General features: G+C 50.6%; 9 protein-coding genes across 9 annotated transcripts; 4 read left to right on the forward strand and 5 right to left on the reverse strand.

Annotated features, from left to right (window-relative positions):
• Positions 1 to 160: 160 nt before the first annotated feature.
• Positions 161 to 1569, forward strand: BDQ94DRAFT_166966 (uncharacterized protein; the record flags this gene model as incomplete). Its single annotated transcript, XM_026770688.1, has 3 exons — positions 161 to 465; positions 526 to 810; positions 867 to 1569. The coding sequence occupies 3 exons, from the start codon at positions 161 to 163 to the stop codon at positions 1567 to 1569; spliced, it is 1293 nt and encodes a 430-aa protein (XP_026629896.1).
• Positions 1570 to 2584: 1015 nt separating this feature from the next.
• BDQ94DRAFT_166967 (putative voltage-gated K+ channel beta subunit (KCNAB)) lies at positions 2585 to 3857 on the reverse strand (the record flags this gene model as incomplete). The annotated part of the gene is made up of 5 exons (XM_026770689.1): positions 2585 to 2809; positions 2860 to 3414; positions 3469 to 3623; positions 3679 to 3701; positions 3763 to 3857. 5 exons carry the CDS (start codon positions 3855 to 3857, stop codon positions 2585 to 2587), a joined length of 1053 nt encoding a protein of 350 aa, XP_026629897.1.
• Positions 3858 to 5241: 1384 nt separating this feature from the next.
• On the forward strand, positions 5242 to 7669 carry BDQ94DRAFT_183864 (Zn(II)2Cys6 transcription factor; the record flags this gene model as incomplete). Its single annotated transcript, XM_026774515.1, has 4 exons — positions 5242 to 5546; positions 5662 to 6156; positions 6205 to 6682; positions 6735 to 7669. The coding sequence occupies 4 exons, from the start codon at positions 5242 to 5244 to the stop codon at positions 7536 to 7538; spliced, it is 2082 nt and encodes a 693-aa protein (XP_026629898.1). The 3' UTR covers positions 7539 to 7669.
• A 32-nt stretch (positions 7670 to 7701) lies between these two features.
• On the reverse strand, positions 7702 to 9695 carry BDQ94DRAFT_166969 (putative MFS transporter; the record flags this gene model as incomplete). Its single annotated transcript, XM_026770690.1, has 7 exons — positions 7702 to 7940; positions 8008 to 8533; positions 8580 to 8675; positions 8730 to 8855; positions 8939 to 9223; positions 9292 to 9387; positions 9450 to 9695. 7 exons carry the CDS (start codon positions 9693 to 9695, stop codon positions 7702 to 7704), a joined length of 1614 nt encoding a protein of 537 aa, XP_026629899.1.
• A 1197-nt stretch (positions 9696 to 10892) lies between these two features.
• Positions 10893 to 12402, forward strand: BDQ94DRAFT_137014 (TauD/TfdA dioxygenase family protein). Its single transcript, XM_026764986.1, has 5 exons — positions 10893 to 11153; positions 11212 to 11306; positions 11370 to 11811; positions 11865 to 11968; positions 12022 to 12402. The coding sequence occupies exons 1-5, from the start codon at positions 10931 to 10933 to the stop codon at positions 12229 to 12231; spliced, it is 1074 nt and encodes a 357-aa protein (XP_026629900.1). The 5' UTR covers positions 10893 to 10930; the 3' UTR covers positions 12232 to 12402.
• A 220-nt stretch (positions 12403 to 12622) lies between these two features.
• Positions 12623 to 14815, reverse strand: BDQ94DRAFT_103144 (putative pyridine nucleotide-disulfide oxidoreductase AMID-like). Its single transcript, XM_026763375.1, has 5 exons — positions 14192 to 14815; positions 13776 to 14117; positions 13355 to 13712; positions 12998 to 13305; positions 12623 to 12948 (listed from the first exon to the last, which is right to left on the reverse strand). The coding sequence occupies exons 1-5, from the start codon at positions 14397 to 14399 to the stop codon at positions 12905 to 12907; spliced, it is 1260 nt and encodes a 419-aa protein (XP_026629901.1). The 5' UTR covers positions 14400 to 14815; the 3' UTR covers positions 12623 to 12904.
• Positions 14816 to 15967: 1152 nt separating this feature from the next.
• On the reverse strand, positions 15968 to 16849 carry BDQ94DRAFT_166972 (SDR family oxidoreductase; the record flags this gene model as incomplete). The annotated part of the gene is made up of 2 exons (XM_026770691.1): positions 15968 to 16161; positions 16240 to 16849. 2 exons carry the CDS (start codon positions 16847 to 16849, stop codon positions 15968 to 15970), a joined length of 804 nt encoding a protein of 267 aa, XP_026629902.1.
• A 257-nt stretch (positions 16850 to 17106) lies between these two features.
• Positions 17107 to 19202, forward strand: BDQ94DRAFT_166973 (uncharacterized protein; the record flags this gene model as incomplete). The annotated part of the gene is made up of 4 exons (XM_026770692.1): positions 17107 to 17285; positions 17343 to 18068; positions 18139 to 18428; positions 18487 to 19202. 4 exons carry the CDS (start codon positions 17107 to 17109, stop codon positions 19200 to 19202), a joined length of 1911 nt encoding a protein of 636 aa, XP_026629903.1.
• A 749-nt stretch (positions 19203 to 19951) lies between these two features.
• Positions 19952 to 21850, reverse strand: mpkA (mitogen-activated serine/threonine-protein kinase SLT2). The gene is made up of 5 exons (XM_026763377.1): positions 21490 to 21850; positions 21271 to 21403; positions 21137 to 21203; positions 20760 to 21074; positions 19952 to 20706 (listed from the first exon to the last, which is right to left on the reverse strand). The coding sequence occupies exons 1-5, from the start codon at positions 21600 to 21602 to the stop codon at positions 20069 to 20071; spliced, it is 1266 nt and encodes a 421-aa protein (XP_026629904.1). The 5' UTR covers positions 21603 to 21850; the 3' UTR covers positions 19952 to 20068.
• Between the last annotated feature and the right edge of the window lie 354 nt (positions 21851 to 22204).

The raw sequence follows: 22204 nt of genomic DNA on the forward strand, positions 1-22204 counted from the left end.
AGCCTCACCCTGCCATTCACTACTTACCAACCTCTAGAAATTGGCACGGCAACCCGAATTCAAACTCACAATCAAACATATACAACACCGAATATCTCCTCTCCCATAATGCGTAGCACAAACTATCCTCCTTCTTCACCCCTACGGCCAATCTATCATCATGGATCCCATAATCAAAATACCCGGAGCATATCCTCGTGACTTCACCGAATACCGATCAAGCCCCTTGATCGTGAATAAACTCATCAGTGGCGCATACTTCACGGAATTCACTCCTCAGGTCACAGCCCTGCTATCGAATTATGATGCTCGCGTGCCTCGCGAAACTGCGCGTAGCATTTTCAACAAGCAGTCAAATACCGCCGCCATGATCCTCAGTTGTCTGAATAGAATTGTTGGAGGTATTGTGAACGTCACCTGTTTGCTTGTGTGCTTCGTGTACTCGAAATATTGTGACTTCAGGTAGTATGTCATAATTTGACTAATTGCTTAGTTGTGTAGTGCTAATATAAGTCCACTTTCCAGCACATCCCAGTCAGGAAATATTCTGGACTACGAAACAGTCACCAAAATGCTCAAACCTATACTCCTTCTGCTCGCAGGCTACGAAGCAGCCCAGGTATACTCAATCACCACAGACGGAGGAGTCTTAAACGGAGAAATAGCGGTGCATGCCTGGGGGCACGATTTCGAACTCGCCTGTGATTTGAAGCGGTACGAGAAATCGCTGGCGCATCATGAGTGCGAAGACGATCATCTCTCCAAGACAATGGGTAGGGTTATTCGCGCGATGGGACACAGTCATAATAAGTTATTAGGATCCCCAGTGCTTCATATCGAACAGTTTAACTGATCCGTCTGTGCAGGCTCACCTACATAATGGCCACAGCTGTCCTGACTGAATGCATCTGCAACATTCTACAAGTTGGCAGCCGCCATGGACTGGCGGTCCTGATGGCATGTATTCTCACAGTTTTATTTGCAGCAGCGGAAGATTACGTTAATTGCTCTACTACGCCTGTGAAAGAGCGTCGCGAGGCGACTCTTCGGGACTTGATGATCAGTGCATTGAAGAAGAGTAGTATTCGCTATGCTAAGGTTCAGAGTATGTGGACTTCTCAGAAGCAGAGTACTAGCGACTCAGGAGTACTGGAAAAGTACCTTATCAACGGATTGAAGGCACCCATCACAGGAACCGTTCACGATGTATATGTGACTCACTATAGATGTGGGATCGTTGTCCAGCGGTCTGCCCCCGAAGAGGATACCGTCGCTCTCGCCAGCCCTGCTGAGTCTTCGGATGATGTTCAAGAAGGATACATGGTCTCCTACGGCATTCGGTACTTAGCGGAGGTGAACCCGCAGGATCAGCAAGCCATAGCGAAGGGGATTGGTAGATCGTGGACATGTTTGGACCAGACCAGTACATTGATATTGACCGAGTGTGATATTTCTGACGAGCACGCGGACTTTTACTTCGATTTTGATGCATGGAGCGATGATGACAATGATGACGACGAGGAGGAAGAGGGCATTGAGATCAACGGCTCGCTGAATGGGTTTCTATAGCGTTGGAATTAATGTCCTGTCACCTGCTGGTGTTGGTATTCCTGTTCAGCCAATTTAACTAAAAGCATATCCTACAATTACTTACCTCTTCCCCTTCCCCATCCCCATCTCATCCCTTCCAACACAGAACAAACCATAAACATCAAATGGGTATCACACACCACACCACCCCCATAAAACCATCAAATCCACCCCGACACCCTCCAGCACCCCTCACAAACTACCCTCTCCCTCTTCCCCCCACCACCAACACCACCCGCAACTCCCAACACCATCCCCACCCTCCTCAACCCGCCACAGCCACCACAAAACACCCTCAGCTCGCCCTCCACCCTCACCAACGCCCCAGCCCCATACCTCGCCTCCTCGCCCTCGCCCTCCCCCCTTGGCATAACCCCACAATCAACACAGAACCTCTTCGCCCTGTCCCGCCCATACCGACCTCTTCCGCGCCGGAGCATCCGGTCCGCGAAGAAGGAGCCGGGGCGCAGTCGGAGACAGTATCGGCAAGCGTAAAGGTTGTGGGCGACGGCGTAGTCGGTGGTTTCGGCTGCGAGGAGGGCGGAGTGTGTGGGTTGTGGGAGGAGGGTGTAGAAGTACGTGCAGGTTGCTTGGAGGGAGTAGATGTCCGGGAGGAGGGGGAGGTGGGAGGTTATTTGAAGGTGGAGTTCCGGTGGGAGGGCGAGGAGGGGAGGTTTCTTTGCTTCGCTCTGGGGGATGTTTTGATTATTAGAAAGGTGTTGAGTGGATGGTGGGTTGGGGGTGGTTTGTGGGGGGAGTGGATTCATGAAGTATGGTCATTGTTGTTGTTGTTGTTAGTAGTGAAGGAAAGATGGTTGGTGGAGTATGGGGGAGAGGGGAAGGTGGAGGGAGGGAAATGCGGGGGTGATGTAATAGGTGAGAGGGGGTGCGGACACGTGCTTGTGGGTTCTATGTGAGGAGTTGGGTCAACTGGGATCTGTATAATTGCTTTCATTTTATGCTTTTGTCATATCTACATTATTGCTGGTTGCTATTAGTCCTGTCTGGCTGGGTCCTGCTCTGGCTTGTTCTGCAAATACTCGTCGATCTCCGCCATAATCTCTGGTGTCAGGCGAGGGAGCAACTTCAGACTCTCGACATTGTCAACAACCTGCTCTGGCCGAGAGGCACCGGTGATCACGGCGGAGACATTCTCATTCTTTAGGCACCATGCCAGGGCCAATTGCGACAGCTTGACTCCCATCTTGTCCGCGAGTTCCTAGAATCCTGTCAGCGATATGCTTTGGTTGAACGACGGCAGTAACATACCTTCAGTCCCACGATCTTCTTGATGTTCCCAGCCCATTGCTCGTTCTCCCAGTCCTTGCGTACGCTGCTTGCGAACTTGTCGTTGCTCTCAGCGAAGCGAGACCCTGGTGGAGGCTGTGTCGTCGCATCGTTGTACTTGCCACTGAGGAGACCCATCTTCAAGGGCGAAAAGGTGGTCAACCCAATGCCGCAGCGGGAGTACAGTCGCTGGAACTGCCCTTCCACCTTCTGCCGATCCAACATGTTGTACAAAGGTTGTTCGACGATGGGCGCAATCAGTCCCAGAGCCCTGGCAATGCCGCACGCTTCGCTGATTTCGTCCGCAGACCATTCAGATGTACCCCAGTAAAATGCCCAGCCTTTCTCAATGACATGGTTGAAGGCTCGCACCGTCTCTTCCATGGGTGTTAGGCGATCGGGGCGGTGGGCGTATATGATGTCGACATATTCGAGCTGTAGACGTTCGAGAGATGCTCGTGTGCCTTCGACGATGTGCTTGCGCGACAAGCCGTGGTTGTTGATCAAGATTTCGCCGTTTGCCAGACCCCAATTGAGCTGTTGATGATTTAAGCCTATGGCTACCTTGGTTGTATAAAGAATGGCACGTACCTTGGTGCTAATGACGAGATCGCTGCGCTTCCAGCCAAACTTCTTGATGGCTTGACCCATGACAATTTCTGATTGTCCGCCCGCATAGCTCTCAGCTGTGTCGAAGAAGTTGATTCCCAAGTCGTAGGCTTGCTTCATGCAGTTGAACGTGATTTCTAGGGCAAGGAATTAGCTGTTGGTGTACCTTGGGGTGGCTACAGTGATACCTACCGTTGTCGACATGACCGCCAAATCTATTAGACGATAGAGTTAACCATGTGCCCAATTATCCTTGGAATGAGGCAGAATACTCACGTCAACCAACCTCCCAGTCCAAGTGCAGACACATGTAGACCAGAATTCCCCACCCGCCGGTAGAGCATATCCTTGTTCTTGTTTGGCCAGGCCATGATTATGAGTGAAAATATCCTTTGAGAGCCAGTGGTTCGTAAAAGGGGATTCGGGGGGAAAGACAGAGCGTATTGATTGCAATTCGTGAGGGGTCATGGAACCAATTTATCTGGTAGCGACAGCCATTGCGTCGCGCCGGGGGAGCTTCCATCGCGATCTGGCAGCGATTGGTCAGGCAGAAGCGGCCATTGTACTGGACTCGAATGAGAGCTGTTTGTGACAAGATTCCCGGGTCCTCGTGCTTTGTAAAGGCCAATCATACGAGCAACAAGTTAAAGAGGGGCAAATGCGGAGGCCAGCAGAGGCGTCGGAGGAATACTCGGAGGGTCTGGCTCTGCTTTAGCCTGGATGATTTAGCATGGGCACTAGTGGTCTTAGCCGGGTCCGAGAAAGGCTGCACAGGCTCTATCTTCGTCTCCCATGCACTACAAGTGAAGTATAGCAATGTGAAGATAGTAATGGCCACAAGAGTGGAGGAGAGGTCTGAGCAGGGATAATTGGAGTAAATGAGTGCAATCTGTGGGATCGATCTCATTATAGATAGTACGCTTGTCAGGTGACAGCAGGCAGACAGCCGTTTATAGTCCAGCCAGCGGCGACCGAGTTCCTACAAGTACATCCGTTCACCTTTGGGGAAAAATTTCTTCATCTCTTGCATTTCTACCATGTCTTCTATGTTTTTCTGCAAGCATGGCCCAATTATGGTCTTTCATACCACCAATTGCTTCGCGACCGCCCGATGGGATACCAAATGCCTATGGTGGGAGGTTTGAAGCCGACGCATTAAATGCAACCTCCTGCAAGCCGCCTAACCCTCCTGTGACCGTTACAGTAACTGTTTCGCTGCTTTCCCTGGTGCATGATCTCTACATATTAATCTTTATGTCTCTGTTTCCAAGAAGATGGTGCTTTTCACGGAGCTCGTCCCCTGATGTCTGCGATGGACAATCCAGGCACACGGGGTGGGTCTCGATAATGGCGTGCCGCGTGGAGTTGAAGGCGCAATCACCCGCTATCATTAGACACCCTCATCGTATCATTGCAACACATTTCCGACAAAAAATCAAAGTCAAGCAATACAGCAGCTTGTGCAACGAAGTCACCCGAACTGCTCCATCGATCAACTCGGATACGCCACGTTTGCACCAGGCGTCGCTTCAAGCTGCACCACTCAGGGAATGCGTAGGCTTTGCCCCGCAATAACCTCGGGTTGACTGTCTCCTCGCGTCTTTTGGGATATGCAGCGTCACGCTACTGGCTGATTTTCGGCTCAACTGACAGCCCATCGCCGTTCAACTTTTCCCACAACACCTTCCTGTTCCTTTTTGTCATGCATTCAATCAGAGACGTTTGCGCTACGCCTGTGACTTGACAACCGCAAAGATGTCCTCCAGAGCAAGTATAACCAAGAAAGCATGCGACGGATGTAAGATTCGGAAGATTCGCTGCGGTGGTGGCCAGCCATGCCGGTCCTGCTTCAATGCACGCATCAAGTGTACCTACATTCGGGTCCAGCAACCTCGTGGTCCTCAGAAGCTGCGCGCAACGACAAAGTACCTTATAGACCAAGCTCAACGCGGTATCGAGGTACATGATGCTCTACCCTCAGTCCCTCAGAGCGGGGAGGTACTAGAAACCGACCACGCCTCGACACCAGTACAGCGAGAATGCGGTGCAAAATCGGAAAGGTGCGTTAATGACCATTCTCGTATCTCCCGGGTCGTCGTGCAAAATATGGCGTTCCGTCGCCAGAAACTGCCACTTGAGTGTGCTTATAACCGTCTAATTCGTTGAGCGACACAGATCTCGGATACCCACCAATGTTCTCGCATCCCCGCTTTATATATACCACGTGCGAATGTATCCAGTCTGGCCTGTCGTGGATGTCGAAAGTGTCATGTCCAGTTTGCAGCAGGATACTGAGGAGAACGACCATGAGACATATGCATTGGCAACTGCTGTGGCAGCGGCAACGATCGCTCAATTAAGGCTAGGGCAAAACTCTCTCCCTGACAAGTCGGTGACTGCGGAAACATTTGCTGCGGAGTGCATGAAGGCCCGCAGATCCTGCGATTACCGATCAAGGCTCAATTTGAATAATGTCCGGACGGCCTTTTTCCTTCATGTATACTTTGAGAACCACCAATCGGGCGCCAGTGAATCACTATTATACTTGAGAGAGGCTATTACACTCGCCCAGATGATGTGTCTGCATCGAGAAGTCTCGTACGCTGGCCTTCCGCCGGAAGAGCAACAAATGCGTCGCCGTGTGCTATGGCTGTTGTTTGTCACTGAACGGTAAGTGAACCAGTCTTGCTTTGTGTCATTGTCCTAACGATCTCATAGCGGCGTCTGCATCCTCCACAAACTCCCCGTAGTCTTGAGGACAGATATCTCAACCCCAGAGCTTGATGCGAATGATGAGCCCCACGTTCTGCCGGCCTTCCTGAAACTGCTTAATCTGTTCCGACTGTTCGAGCAGTCTAAAATGTTCGACATTATCGAGGATGATCAGGGAGGCTTTGAGCCACTGTCTAGCGAAATCCCTAACCTAGACAGCCGTTTTCTTAGGCTATTGCAAGATAATTTGCAGGACGGGTCAGCTCTGTTGGATCATATTTCAGACGTACAGAAAGCAGATCTTTGCGTTACCCGACATTGGATGCGCATGATCTTGTGGAAATTCTCGTCCAAGAAAAGCGCTCATGGATCGTCTGTTCATTGGCCCACTTCTCCATCCTTTCCGATCGTGGTCGCAAAGGAGCTATTGAACATAGTATCCCAACTACCACGAGCGGCGATCGAAGCCCATGGGCTCGGTATGGTATGTTAGTCTCGGTAGCCCTAGCGGAATGACTACTGATCAGATCTTCCAGGAGTTGAAACTCTATGAGATCGCCAGCTCACTCGCCGATGCCGTAATAGACCTCGCAATGTTGCCACGGGCGCCTTCTTGGGATAATGAAAGCCGCCCCAGCAGCATTCTAGCCCGACTACACTCCATCCTCTCCACTTTCAGAGGTGGGGGCAACAAAGAGCTAGCTGAGTTACTGTATAAGAAGATGGCAGATGCGCAAGCTAGAAGCGGTCCTGCATTAACGCCCCCAATAAGAGAACCGCATCCACCAGTTAAGAGTAAAATGCTACCTGCGACCACTACTTCTGTGTCAGGTGGAGAGGATCTAGCCCATAAACGGGCTACTACTGCAATGGAAGCTGCAGGTCCCATAGCTGACGACATCAGCACGCTCAATAATTGGTCTGCTGCCACTGAGGCTCAGCTCCCTGCAATGCAGTCTGTGGGCCAAGGGCATATACAAGATAGTCTTAGTCTCGAGCACCATGCGCAGAGTGGGTACAACGCTCTTCAGCCACTGGAAGACATGCTGTTCCCTGAGTTTTTGGAGTCAACGTTTTCTCCGCAACTCGAGTCTTCTCAGAGCGTCTATGACCCCTCTTTCGGCAATTTGCTGCCATACTCGTTACCACTGGAGGGTGCAAGGAGTACACCCTTGAGTTTTGCCTCACTGTCACCTGCTTTACCCTCTGGCTCTGTCGAAATGCTGATAAATGATTTCATCTCGCAAATTCCGGAGGGTCAGTTCACACCTGAGCTCAACTTTTCAAGCAATGACTTTTCAGATGCAGTCTTGTCTGGTGAAGGATTTCTGCTTTCCTAGCAAAAGCATTCCCCACCCTTTCATGAGCACGATTCTTCAAATATACCCATTTGCTGTTTGACCGGTACATAATGAAGCGAATTCAGTCACATTATGCCCAAGAAACAAGTATAAAGTCCAGATTACCATTACCGGCATGTTTTATTATAATACACTCATCTCATCAGTATTTGAAGCGGAAGTCTAACCGCTTATTTCCCTCCTTTTCTCGTGCTTCCCTGTCAGACTGGTACAAAACCCGCTCCTCGGGAGACATGGCTTGCCATTTCCTCTCTTTCTGTCTGTTCAGATGCCGCAAGAACTCACGTTGGGCGACGAACACCACCAACGAGAGCACACATAGGGCAATAAGCACCTTGTTCCCAGTGTAATAATACGGCGAGTCACTCGTCCGGTATATCTCTGTTCAACCGTCAGTCAGCTACTATCACCAGCTTTTGTGTATAATACCAGGGTTGGGAATACTCACGCGAAGAAATAATCGACCCAATCTGCACAATAACATTATACGTCGCCGCCGTAATCGCTCTCTTCTTCACATCAAACGTATTCTCCGAAATCCATGCCGACACAATCGGATGAAAGTACGGATACCCGGAGATCATGGTCGAAACCGCAAATCGCGCCCAATTGTACCCATAATTCGGCAACGCAACCAAAGCCGCCAACAGCGGCAGCGACCAAAACTCCCCGAAGAGGCAATGGAACGTCCGCTCGCCAAAGATATCACTACTCTTGGAAACAGCAAGCATCAGAATGATCTGTAACGCGGCGGACGGGATTGACAGCATGTTTGCGTCGAAGGTGTCGAAGCCGAGACGAGTCAGAGTGAGCGAGAGGTAGGATTGCACGGGACTTTGTGGGATGTAGGCTACTAGGCCCATGAAGTAGAGTCCCCACATTGATGGGTCTTTCCATGCTTCGAAGATGTCGTGGAGGGTGGCGCGTTCGTTGATGTGCGTTAGGCCTTTGGAAGGGTCGTCGCGGAGGAGGCGCTATTGGAATTAATTCATATCTTCCATGTGAGCTGAAGGTACTTACATTGATCATAATTACCTCTTCACGCTCGGAATACCATGGGCGAGGGAAGAGGACGCTCTTGGTGTTTGTTGGAGAACTGGGGAGGTAGAAGAGACTCTGTTTGGCTGTTAGCAACGGTTCTCTTATTACAGAAGATGAAGAATCACATACAACCAACCCAATAACAAAAGTAAGCAGTCCATCGATCAGGAAAAGCCAGAACCAGCCTGACTTTCCCTCAACGCCACGCATCTGCAGGATTCCAGCAGCTAGCAGGGACGAGACAATGCGAGCAACCTAGAACATCCCCATCATCATATATTAGCCCAATTTTATCCCTCATCCCCATCTCCAGCACCATTCAGAAAAAGAATACTCACATTCAACGTCGACCAGAAAAATGCCAATCGCACCGACAACTCTTTCGTCTTATAAAAGTACGTCGCAAAGAGAATCGTGCCCGGGATAAACCCTCCCTCGAAAGCACCAATAAGCGCCCTAGTCACATAGAACGAGGCCCGACTGGTCATCCACGCCTGTGTCCAGGAAACTAGACTCCAAGCGAGCATCATGACGGGGAGGACGCGCTTGAAGCCAAATCTCTTGATGAGAAGCTGGACGGGGAATTCTGCGGCGAGGAAGCAGACGAGTTGGATCGTTGATCCCTGTGTTATTTCGAGACGGTTAGTTAAGTTGGTTGGATGGTGGATGGGTGTGAAAGGGGGTTTCGTACGTTGTTGTAGTCATCTGTGGTCATGTTTAGATCTGCTAGGAAGTGGTCTGTCAGTGCGTTGGAGAGGTTGCCGCGGTCGAGTTGGAGGCCGAAGAACTGGTTTTCAACTTGGTTAGATTGTGATTTTGATTTGCATAGATGGGTATGGGAGGAGGTACCATGAAACAAATCCATGTTAGAAGCATCAGGTCTGTTTTGAAGACGAGTTTCCTCTCTTCTTGGGGTGTCCATGTTGCTGTTGGATCGAAGCGATGGTATCCTTCGAATGATTCGTGGGGAGGGGTGACGCCTGCTAGATGTTCTTGTCCTACTTCGATTGAGGCTTTGGAAGATTGGGAGTCTTCGAGGACATCGTGGGCTTTGATGGTGCCCTTGTTGTAGCCCTGCTCGATGTCGTCGGGCATGGTTGCTCGCTCTTACTGTTTACCACTAGACGTGGATAATAGCAATGTGGAGAAGAGCAGAGAGGGGAGACACGAGTAATGCTAGAGCCAAAGCGTGGGAGAAACTTCCATGACTACTTAAATACTTATTTCATGTTGTATGCCTTAAAAGGCATGACATGTTGTTATGGAGTATACATACTACGGAGATGGCTGCAGCGCCAATACGATTCGCGATGGCGGAAGACAATGTGGTTATTCTTCCAACCAACCATGTTTGGGCCGTTTGTACGAATGAATCGAGCCTTCAAGCCAGAAAGAGACTAACCGGATTGCACAAGACGGATCACCGAGCACATCATCGCCTAGAGCGCCCTGGTGTGCGCAACCTGGTCATATCCCCAGCGGCACCCTGAGTTTTTATAGCCAATGACCCTTTAGACACTTCGGAGAATCGCCTCGAATAAGATGGGTCCGGTTGAGGTCTTCATTTCCATCTTGTTCATGTAGAAAATTGCTGAAGATCTCGATACGCTTCCCCGGATGTTTCTTTTCTTTCTGCTGCAGCTCGGAGCGATGAGATGAACCATTCCTTTTACGGACAGCCTACGCGTTTCCCCAGGTTTGGCATTTTGGTAGTTGCTACTATAGAGCAGTTTTGCCTATGCGCAGGGAAGCTGGGTAGCGTACTGGCAAGCCCGCCCACGGGGACACGGTTCATTCGTCAAGAGGGCGATTTTAGCGGCCGGCGCTAAAGCGACACAGGCTGGCAGGATGCAAGCCCTCCTCCGAGAATTTCGCCGATGCCCCGCCGATAACAGCACCGTCGACTTGTGACTGGCGCTCAGGGAAAGAACGAGACCCTTTCATCGTGCTGGATGCGGGGGAACGATTCATGTCACCCGACGGCTAAGAATCCGGGTCAGGTTGTCGCAGAACAGTTTGGAACATGCGACAAATGACAAAAGCTGTAGATAGCATCATTCTACTCGTGTGCCAGTCGGGTAGAGGTGGAACGATCGACTTCCATACTCTATGCTTCTGTCGCGTTCCCAATACTCGTCACTTATCGAAAGTGGAGATTGTTCGTCGGCAGCAGTCGTAATTCACGCAGCAACCTCGTGTGATCTGTATACTTCCTGGTATATAATCGCTCGTAGATCCGTCGGAGGCCGCGGAAGTCATTGCTCCTAATCTTCACAAGATAGCGCTTTTCGTTGGGACACACACTAATTACCATTGACAAAGCAATCACTATGCCGTCAGCCGTTGAGAGTGCTTCAGCTTCGACAATCCGCGGAGGACACGAGGAGTCCCGTCCACGGATCTCAGAGCCCCTGCAATACTCCGGATTGTTGGACTCGTATTCTCACCAAGACTTGACTCCGGTCATTGGTAGAGAGTACAGAGGACTCCAGGTGGCCGACATACTCAAAGCGGAAAACTCCGACCAGATTATCAAAGACCTCGCGGTGACGAGTATGTTTTGCGCTTATCCAAATGTTCTTAGAATACGCCATATACTGATAATTGACAGTTTCGAAGAGAGGCGTTGTTTTCCTTCGTGACCAGGACGTCACACCCCAGCAAATGAGAGAGTTCGGCGAAAAGCTGACTGTTCTGGCTGGTTGCGTAAGTGGTCCTGACGATCTCTGGTATGATCATTAGATAGACAGCTCACATTTCCCTCTAAAGCCCGAATCATCCGGCCTCCACGTTCACCCTTTGACGGAAGAAGGCAGCGAACTTGGTGACCAAATCAGCGTCATCAGCAGCGAAAAGCAGAAGAAAGGAGGCGGTCTTACCCACCAACTCAGCGATACGAGTCGCTTCGCCTCTGTAGGATGGCATACCGATATCAGCTTCGAGCGCGTACCCTCCGACTACGCCATGCTCAAGATTCACACTCTGCCCGAAACCGGCGGAGACACGCTCTGGGCCTCGGGCTACGAGATCTATGACCGCCTGTCTCCTGAGATGGCTGCCTTCCTTGAGGGTCTGACAGCCACGCACGATGCTAGCTTCTTCCATGACGAAGCACGCAGGCTGGGAAATCCCCTACGCAAGGGAATCAGAGGATCGCCACTGAATCAGGGTGAAGACCTTAAGGCGGTTCATCCTGTTGTTCGTACTAACCGTACGCATCAACCTTCCATTCCAATCTAGGTGACAGTGCTAATGTTGTTATAGCTGTTACCGGTTGGAAGTCCGTTTATGTGAATAAGGGATTCACCAAGCGAATTAATGGGGTAACCAAGGACGAGTCCGATATGCTGCTGCAGTATCTCTTCAATGTGAGCCAGAAACAACCTATTTGCCAACATTTGGTCAAACTGACATTCGACAGCTCGTCACACAAAACCACGACGCGCAGGTTCGCTTCAGGTGGAACAAGAATGATATGGCCATTTGGGATAACAGATCCACCTGGCACTGCGCCACTTACGACTACGCTGAAGCCCGGGCTGGTGACCGGGTCTGCAGTCTGGGTGAAGCTCCTTACTTGGACCTCCAGTCCAAATCCAGGAAGCAGGCGTTGGCAGAGGCTCAAGCTTAAGCTTGGGATACTGGCATTATAGGAGTTTAGATTCTCTTCAAGTGGCGGGTACCACAAACTATGTAGTAATGAATCTTCTGTTTCTTTTTCTGACTGGCTTCGAATCGTGGGGTGGATTTCAATTAACGAAACTCGATACCATGGATGTTGTCGTTTACGATGGTATCTCCTTGAACCGTATGGCTAGTAATTTAGTGCTCGTTAAATTAGGCGCTCTTTGAAGGGGACGGCTCGGTGCAAACAAGCTCTACAACTATAAATTCACTTCTGTTGGCTGGAGCTGTCGATCATCTGACCCCCTCCTTCCCGTTGTGTTCTTTTGACAGTCTTACATATCTTGTCTGCAACCAACCTACAAATCTTCATCACACCACAAGTACAACATCTTTCTTAATGTTTCATATACAGTTATATTATAAACAAGAATGCCCACATCGAATTATAGTACGAGTCTTATCAGACAGTCCCATTAATCCCAAAGAAGGAAAGTCCAAACGCCAGTTAGCTCGGTCCCACACGATAACCGTCGATTAGGCAGTGCCAGTCCACCAGCAAGCTGTGTATGCCTAACAGCATTGAAATAGCGACGAAAGGTCTAATTAGACTCCCAATGGCAAAAAGGTGACAGATTCCCGATCTGTCGAATAGAAGTGAAAAGTCATGTGTGGGTGTTTTATGCCTGACAAGGCTCAGACATTCTCATATAGTTCCAGCAAACTGCATCATGTTAGATACTGATCTTAAATGGACCATCAGAATCACTCACTGCTATAACCCATATCCTCGCCGAACATAACGTCATGGACATCTTCACCATCCTTCGTCCCCGAATCCGGGGTATATGTGACTGCTGTCTTGCCCATGGAGAGTGCCATTACCGGAGGTACCTCCTGAAGATTGATAAACTCAGGCTTGTAGTTTGATTCCTCCGACAGCATGAGCTGATGAGCATTGACGGCTGCATGATAGCCCATATGCATTGCAGCTCCGCAACGTTTGATTCCTGACCAGGATACCATATCACCGACGGCAAAATGGGAATCGGCGTTCGGGATATTCTTGGGGAATTGTGTACTGGATTAAGGTTAGCCCCGTTTGAGTGATTATCCTTTGAGAGACATACGATGCTCGGATCTTGACATAACCCTCCTCAGTTAAGGCCTCTTCTGGGAGGTACGACGTTGTGGGAACAGATTTGGAAATGGCATTCATGACATGGCCTGCATAGATGTTTCTTCCATCAGCCAGCTCAAGTTTCCACAGCCGTCGCTCTCCCTCTGTCTCAATAGCCGTGATGTCGAGGACTCGTCGTCCGAAAATGATCTTCACGCCTGCTTCACGCAGAATGGATCCCACACGCTCCTGGAACTCAGCCGGCAAAGGTTCTGCTGAGAGTACACGATCACGAGAGTGAATCAACGTGATATTCCGGTTGGGATGAAGAAGTCTGAGCTCAGTTGCCATTTCAACACCAACAGCACCTAAGTTTATGCTCGGTCAGTCATACCATATCCCGAGTGCCTGACGAAGGGCAAGCTACATACCTCCTCCGATAACCACAATTCCATCCTGGGCATTGCGGATGTCATCTACATGCTTCTTGGCTTCCTCCACAAACTCGTCTCTGCGAAGAGACTGAGGGACGGTTGGAAAGACACGTCGAAGTCCTGAACTAGCAATCAGGAAGTCATATTTCTCCTTTCGTGTTTCCTTGGTGTGGGCGTCAAGGATGCGGGCCACTTTGCTTTGGCAGTCCACGGAATTCACACTGCCGCGCAGAAATCGAATGTCCGGAGACTTCAAAGCTGGAATGTCCTCGAACTTTGTCCAGGTCTTCGATGCATAGTTGTCGCATGCCAAAGCTCTGGGGGATCCAATTAAGTGATCTACAACAAGGAGTACGCATTAGCGACGTGGACCGCAAAGACTCTGGGAAGGTCAGATGAGTGATGAGCCTTACAGAACCCGTCACGTTCGTCCACGACGGTTATTTGAATTGGAAGCTGTCTCTGCGGCGGCTGCGCATCTGGGGCCGAATTGAAACGGCATACTCGGCCGCGAGATAGGTCAAGCAATGTCAGCGCGGCAGTCAAGCCACCGTATGAGCCCCCGACGACCAAGACGCGGAACTGTCGCGTGAAAGAAGCGATGCTTGTAGCAGACGGCATTATGGAACGCTTGGCGCAGGTATTACAAGAGCGGAGATTAAAGAGAAGTAAGGGGAGATCACGCAAAATGTGAGAAGTCAACAGAAACTAAAATGGAGGGAACGAAGGCCGGGAGCAGAGCTGCTTTTAAGCACGAAGACCGCAATAACTCCGGCGAAAGAGGAGGCCACAGGAGCCGAGACCGAGGGACCGGCTCAGTAACGGTGGAGCCGATTGATATTGGTCAGTATCTGCTCTGGGAAGGGGCAGAGAAATTGATTGCTTCTATTTCTATCGCCGAATGAACCGAAAATCTGGTACGGACTGACGTATATGCCGTTTCTGCTGCTCGATACTCCACCGTTGGAAAAGAAGATGCCTAGAAGTTTACGGAGTAGCAATTCCCGCAGTTTGCCTGCGATTCAGGTAGTTCATTGGGTATATCTCCAGCGAGACCCGTAATACAGGGTGATCCGGAGGACGTGGAATATTCGACACCGGATCGTGTGATTCCGGGCACTGCCAGAAATGGGTCCTTGGTGACCAATAGGGGCCGCTCTCCACAGGGGGTCATCTTATCAGATGGAACGCCAGCGAGATCGGAACAGAGCAGTTGTGAGTAAGTGGTCCAGGAAACCCCGATATATTATATTTTGAGCTCTGAGAGTCATACACAGAACGCGGTAGGCTTACACAATAACCTTTGACATTATCTCTTCATCTGCACAAACACGAGTGATGTAAAAAGGTGGCTCGTCCTCCTTGGGCTGGCATCCCCGAGTCGGAAAACAAAAAAGTTATCTGATCCGCCTCTGCATTCCAGATTGACACACCTGCCGCTATTCTTTCCTAGTCTGGAGTAGCGCCGCTCGCCTACTTTCGCACCTCTGACTGCCCCTCCTCGTTTCTCTTCCAATCAGTCTCCAAAAAGTTATCAGATGGAAGGCAGGTGCCACAGTTATTCCCGAACTCGGAATTTGATGAGGTGCCACCGGCTCTTCTGAAACTTCGACCCTTGGCTGTGTGCTCGGCGCCTTCCTCGCTTTGTGCATCGGCTTGAGTGATTGCGCAAGAGGGCAGAAAGAGAAGAGAATATTCGCCGCCGCTCATCTCACTTGGGGAGGGGGTAATTCATACGCTTGGTCACGAGGGAAATTCAGGTGGGCTTTATGGGCGAATCGATTTCCCAAACGCGTCCTATTGACAGCAACCACGTCTGCTTTCCTGGCTTAACCTTTTTGTGCCCAATTCTGGGGTCTCCATAGTCTAGCGCATGCACTGGCTATGAAGATCAACAAGCAACTCAGGCTAAAGAGGTCATGACCGAGAAAATGCGGGATTACAGACGCAAACTGTCGATCAGGTAGGCCAGGGCCGCAGGGGCTGGGACTGCCTCGCTGGTCCCACACGCTCGATCTACGGCCGTCTCTCAGGCCGAGTTACCGCAAAGGATATTTAGGGAAAGCCGGATATGCTCGATTTCGGAATAGTTAAGGCTCTGAACTACTACTTTAACTACTGACCCCCGAGCCTATGTACGTCACCGCGCGTTTACTTCAGCCCAGACAACTCATGCAATATCCACACACTCAAAACCACCTTGACTTATCCCCATTATGACTCAAAAACAACCCGCTAGACTTAGCATCCAAGCGCTCAATCACCTGGAGACACTTCTTAACACTCTCTTCGGGCTGGATCTGCTCCCTGAGCTCAGGCTCAACCAACTGGAACTTTTTCAGCAAGAGCTCATTTGCGTATACTACCCCAGCGGGTTTCTCACCTGTTGTACCGACTATATTAGCATCCCTGTTCTACAGACCAATGAAAGAATAAGTCAAGGGCAATGGAATTGACTTACCCTCCCATGTATCAACCCACCCCGGGCTCAAAGCCAAAACCTTGATCCCTTTGGGCGCAAGCTCCGCCGCATATTTCGCAACCACAACATTCATTCCCGCTTTTGCAATAGAATACGCAACGGCGTTACTGATACCGGCCTTATTGATAAGCTCTACGTCTGCCATGCCGCTAGAGATGTGCACGATCTTCTTCTGCACTCCCTTCTCGATCAAGGGTAGGAAGGCGTTCGTCGCCCATAGACCGCCGTAGATAGCTGTGTTGAGCGACGGGTTGAATATTTCTTGAATTGCTTGAGCGTCGAATGGTAGTTGGCTTGGGGTAGAGGCCATGCTAGCCTTATCAACGGCGTTGGAATTGTGGATGAGCACGTCGAGCTTGCCGTCAGTAATGGCGGCTGCGGTTGTGGCCGCCTCTAGAATGGATTTTGGGTCCGTGACATCGCCTTTGATGATGTGTACATTGGAGTGCTTGGATGCGAGATCTGATATTTCGGCTGATTCGGGGTCTCGCACGACTGCCAGGACTGTGTTGGCTAAGTCGGCGGCGAGTTGGCGCACGAATTCGCGGCCGATGCCTTTAGAGGCGCCAGTGATCGCGTATGAAGACATTCTCGGATTTTGAATAAAGGGGGTAGATATTAAGTATATCTTAATGTTAACAAATTGAGTTGATTCTGTCTGATGCTATTTCCAATTTCTGTCGCTATACTCGTGGAAATTTATATACATTCGGCGGATTACCAACCCTCCCGACCGGACGATCCGATCCCCCGATCTTACTACTCCTCCTCAGGAAGCGGTAGTCAGCATCCTCATCAACCGGCCGCTCCGTTTCCCCCGTCCCCGACTCCTCACTATGCGACAGAATGAGCTCCCCCATCTCTGCAGTCAAGAGGAGAGCATGTGTGGCATGCACCACAGCCAAGGCGAAGTGTACGCCGCAGGCTGCCAACCTGTGCCAGCGATGCGCTCGTCTAGGCAAGTCATGCACGTACCTTGACCTTCCGCAGACAAAGCGTAAGCAGAGGCAGAACGCCGCACCGAGGTAATCTCCTCTATCCAGGACAAATAGCACTTACAGTGCTAACTAGTACGAATATAGCCGTGTAGAGCTTCTAGAGAAGAAAGTCGACCAGCTCATGTCGCAGCTGGCGACCCTGACCCAACAACAGAACGGGCAGCCATTAGTATCGCCCGCCACCTCTACGAATGACAGCCCACCCATGAACACCAACAGAGAGTTGCGCTCATCTTCCCATGAAGCCTCTACACTAGAGAACCCAACAGACACAGATATAGCCGCGCTGCTAGATGCAGCCAAAGACCCGTCCCACGGCCCCGATCCGCCGACCAGCTCTGTTCTCGAGGACCGGCCATCACTCGTAGATCGGGGCCTCTTGAGTCCAGCTGAAACCGAACGTATGCTCACAACCTTCAAAGCTGACTTTGTGCGCAAGTTCCCCTTTGTCTTGATCCCGCATGGCGAGACAGCCGCTCGACTCAGAGTTCGAGAGCCGTTTCTGTTTCTGTGCATCGTGGCAGCGACGATGGGCAGTGCGCATCCTCTGCGCAGGACTGTCGCTGAGGAGGTCATGACCCATGTTACGTCGAGGATCGTGGCACGATCGGAGAGGAGTCTTGAGTTGCTTCGTGGATTGTTGGTTCATTGTGCGTGGTACTCGTATCCTGCCGAGAAGTATCATCCGAGGCTTTTGCTGTTGGTTCAGCTTTGTACCTCGATTCTGTATGACTTGGGGCTGCATAAAAGGAATAGGCTGGGTGTGGATGAGCAGCGCGCGCTGCTCGGGACGTATTGGTTGTCTGTTGGGTGAGTTGATGTTGTCTTTCTCTTCGCTGGTACATGCGGCTTTGAGCTAATTATATATGCGTGCTGGTAGGTTCTGTGGCACACTCGGCAGACCGATTACTATGAAGCACGATGATCGAATAAAAGAGGCTGTTGAATGTCTAGCATCATCCACTACCACCGAATACACATCAGATCGCTGGATCGCACCCTTGCTCAACCTACAGTCATTCATGGCAACAATGGACGAAGTCTACGCTTCAATGCAAGCAACCGGCGGAAGTGCCCTCGTGCAAATCACGCGCGGCTCTCTACAGCGACAACTCGATAGCATACAGACATGTATAGCAAAGGATCTCCCAAGCTGCCCTCCATCAACAGGTAAGTTCACCCACCATCTCCCACATAATCATAACTGACCACCAACCAACCCATTCAGCAACCGCAATATCCACCGAACTCAAGTACGCAGAAATGCGTCTCGAGGAACCATCTCTTCGCGAAGATCTATGGACAGCAGACCCCATCAACGCCATCCGAACCACCATGCTAATGACCCTCATCCAACGATGCAAGGAACTCATACAAATCATTACGAGCCTCCCCGTATCAGAGATTCCCCAGTTGACAATAATAACTAATGCCCGTATCTGCGCCGCAGTGGGATACATTCCCACAGCCGTATTGACACTTCTTAATCTCATAACTAGCACCTCCCCAACAACAAACCAAGACCACCAAACACAAATCCAATCCATCATCGACACAGCAGACTATCCAAATCTCGTCACCAAGCTAGCCACCGCACTGGAAACGAGATTGCAAGAAAAGGGAATACGAATGTCCGCACAAGACAAAGAGATGGATGTTGTAGGAAGTCTCTGTTCGAAGATGCGGTTGTTGGCGCGTTGTTATCCTTATCAGATTAGGGGGGTTGTGGGACGAGATATAAGGCAGGAGAATAGTGCAACCTCGTCAGCATCTGGCGTGATGACTGCAGGCCAACAGCAGGATAGTAGTATGGGTGTTGAGGGTGAAATGTCTCAGGACTGGATGCCAGGTAATAGTATCTACGGCGATATGGAGGCTATGTTTCCCCTGGATGATATTCAGTGGGATTCGCTGTTGAGGGATTTTACTACGGGGTTTGGGTAGTTGTTCAGTAGTTGGTACTACGGTATTTCTAATATTGGTTTAGTGGATTGATGATTGTGGTCGAAGTCTATGTAAGATAGTAGTCCATATTTCGTGGGGACGTCCTTTCGGATGGAAGCGGATCCTCCGGTGCGGGATCGCGTGGGCGGAGGTTCCGGTTGAAGATTGTGCATGATCACATAGTCGCACTACCAAGCTAACTTAGTTATTTGCTTTGTAATGAGTAAGTAGATACTAGATTTCTGCCATTAGCTAGTGATGCTTGCATCGATTTATCATAGCATGCATGCTGGATTCCGATAATGACTGGTCGTGTTTATGGCTGATATATGGCCTGCAGTACTTGAAGAGCATTTGAGTACCTTCTATATGATAGGGGCGGTCGCATTCGTCGAATGAGAAGCAGAAATGCTATTTATCAGACTACTCTATCTATTGAATCAGGCATTCAACCAAGGCAGACCGTGTTCGAATCAGCGCTCAATTGCAAGGCAGCAGTTTCCCGGCGAGACTTCCGGGATGCGAGTAAAACCAGTTCTTTCTTTCATGGGGGAAAATCAATGACAAAACCTCATCAAATGAGAGGACAGCAGCCGACCAAGAGCGTACGTTTGCATTTCAAGAATTCATAATCCCAGCAGACAGGGAGTAAGGGCATAACACAGGACAGCATAACGGATAGATAGCGATATGGGTGATATCGTATAACAGCGGTAGGTAGTCCAGGAAACGCCCGCGACTTCCGGAACGATAATGATTATAATCCGTCTCAAATAGTCAGGCCTCTCCTCCCCACCATTGTCTTAATCTGAACACATGTACACTGTATTTGAAGAAGGCAGCGGCAGGCTGGAACAAGTAGTGGCCTACTGCACATCCATGCCCCGCTGCAGCGACGATTCCAGATCGTTGTGGTGGCCACCGCCTGCGGCGAGCGCTTCCTGGGGCTTAGGTTCCTCCGTCTTCCATCCACCTTGTTGGTTGTCGGGGATGGGCACATTGGTCTGCTGGGCAATCTGCTGCTGCTGCGCGGCGGCCTGCGCCTGCGACTGCTGCCGGACCAGAGCCCGGAAGCGCACTACCTCGTCATAAATCATGTGGCGCATCTCCTGCACGTCCTCGACCACCTCGAAGTGGAAGTCGAAGGTTGTCGGGCAGGTGGGCTCATCCGAGGCGTCGTGCCAGATGTGCAAGTAAGGATGCTCAAGGGCCTCCTCAACCGAGATACGCGATGTCGGGTCGAATGCAAGCATGCGATCGAGCAGATCGAGAGCATCGGGATTGGCATTGGGGAACAGGCGCTGGAAGGGAATCTTAGGCATGAAGGGCAAGTTGCGAACGTACTCCTGGGCACGAGGTGAGCCAATGCGGCTCAGAGTCTCCTCGTTAGGAGTACCCAGATAGTGGAGGATCTGGTTAAGCTGGTCGACATAGTCACGGCCCTTGAAGAAGGGCCGACCACCTAGCAGCTCGGCCAAAATGCAACCCACGGACCAAACATCGACTGGGTATTGATTAGCAATAGCGCCGGGGTAGGGGAGGATGAGAGACACATACTGGCTTTCGTGTAGCTCTGGAAGCTCAGCATGATTTCCGGCGCACGGTACCATCTTGTGGCAACATATTCCGTCATGTATCCTGCATTCTCCTCCGGATCGATAGAGAAACCACGGGCCAGACCGAAATCGCAAATCTTCAGCTCGCAGTCCGCATTGACGAGAAGGTTTCCAGGCTTCAAATCACGGTGCAGAACGTTGGCCGAATGGATGTATTTGAGACCGCAGAGGATTTGGTAAATGAAGGATTGGAAATGGGCATCGGTTAGGGGCTGTCCGGAGCGAATAATAGCGGCCAAATCGCACTCCATCAATTCTAATGAAGGATGGTATTAGCATCAGGAACTAGTAGCCCGCAGGTACCGAAGGAAGCCTCACCCTCGTACAGGTACGTTTCGTTGAAGTTGTCCGGGCGGGGAATGTCCATGTCATACAAGCAAGTGATCTAAGCCATTTTCACGTCAGACTCGAGGCTCGGAGCAATAATCGGAATGAGTGTAATAATAACGCACGTTACGGTGACCTCTGAAGTGCTGGAGCAGCTTGATCTCTCTCAGGGCGCGTTTGGCTAGGATCTTCTTGCTGAAGACGTTGGTGACCTTCTTGATGGCGACACCCTCACCAGTGTGAGCATTTGTCGCGGCGCTGAAATTGTTAGAAAAATAAGATCCATGAAACCGATATTGACTCCTCCACGATGAGTGCACTCTGTCGCAGAATGTCAAACCTACCAGACAATGCCGTATGCGCCCTGGCCCAGCTCCTTGGTGACATTGTAGCGCTCATCGACGATAAAGTCCTGGTTGAAGACCTTGAAGATCTTGCGACCCTGCAAGTCGGCCATGATAAACACTCGTACAAAGAAGAAAACAAGAAAGATGGTAGAAAGAAGCGAGACGAGGTAAGGCGGGGGAGGTAAAGGGGAAGTTATGAGGCCGATTGGGAGAATCGATGAGGTAGGGAGAGAGTTGTTCCGATGGATGGCACCAGGTGGGGTAGTGAGTTAAGTGAGTTAATAGTAGCAAAGTAGCCGCTGGGCTGGCCCGGCGGTGGATTGAGATTCTTTCTTTTCCCTGGCGGATTCCGGCCTCTCACTCAGAGAAAATTCGCTCCGGCTGAGGTTGCTTTTTCTCCCTTTTTATTTTCTCTTTGTCACTTCTCTCCAGACAAGCTCGGCGGGTTGAAGGCACAGAACCAGTCAATTCACGAGGAATGGCGTCTGTCAGGCCGTCGTTCTGGGTCAGCGCCCCGCCAATGTCCGGGAGGGTCTGGATTTACTCTGAAACAGGAGAAGCTGGAATTGCGGGATCAGCAGAGACACGGCAAGACAGGCTCGAAGACTCAACAGGCAGGAAGAAGAAGAAAACGAGGGACTGAAAACCACCGAGAGGAGAAATTAAAAGAATCCGAGAGATGAGTTCGTGAAGTGATGAGGTGTGACGGGCA

The sequence above is a fragment of the Aspergillus welwitschiae genome (assembly GCF_003344945.1).
Source record: "Aspergillus welwitschiae strain CBS 139.54b unplaced genomic scaffold BDQ94scaffold_5, whole genome shotgun sequence".
NCBI lineage: Eukaryota > Fungi > Ascomycota > Eurotiomycetes > Eurotiales > Aspergillaceae > Aspergillus > Aspergillus welwitschiae.

Coding starts and splice junctions, on each gene's coding strand:
- BDQ94DRAFT_137014 (XM_026764986.1), top strand. CDS start 10,931: ATGCCGTCAGCCGTTGAGAGTGCTTCAGCTTCGACAATCCGCGGAGGA. Junction 11,154..11,211: donor CAAAGACCTCGCGGTGACGA/GTATGTTTTGCG, acceptor GATAATTGACAG/TTTCGAAGAGAGGCGTTGTT. Junction 11,812..11,864: donor TCCTGTTGTTCGTACTAACC/GTACGCATCAAC, acceptor ATGTTGTTATAG/CTGTTACCGGTTGGAAGTCC.
- BDQ94DRAFT_103144 (XM_026763375.1), bottom strand. CDS start 14,399: ATGCCGTCTGCTACAAGCATCGCTTCTTTCACGCGACAGTTCCGCGTC. Junction 13,713..13,775: donor AATTGTGGTTATCGGAGGAG/GTATGTAGCTTG, acceptor GCATAAACTTAG/GTGCTGTTGGTGTTGAAATG. Junction 13,306..13,354: donor TATGTCAAGATCCGAGCATC/GTATGTCTCTCA, acceptor ACCTTAATCCAG/TACACAATTCCCCAAGAATA.
- mpkA (XM_026763377.1), bottom strand. CDS start 21,602: ATGGCCGACTTGCAGGGTCGCAAGATCTTCAAGGTCTTCAACCAGGAC. Junction 21,404..21,489: donor GGCGCATACGGCATTGTCTG/GTAGGTTTGACA, acceptor TAACAATTTCAG/CGCCGCGACAAATGCTCACA. Junction 21,204..21,270: donor ACTTCAGAGGTCACCGTAAC/GTGCGTTATTAT, acceptor AAAATGGCTTAG/ATCACTTGCTTGTATGACAT.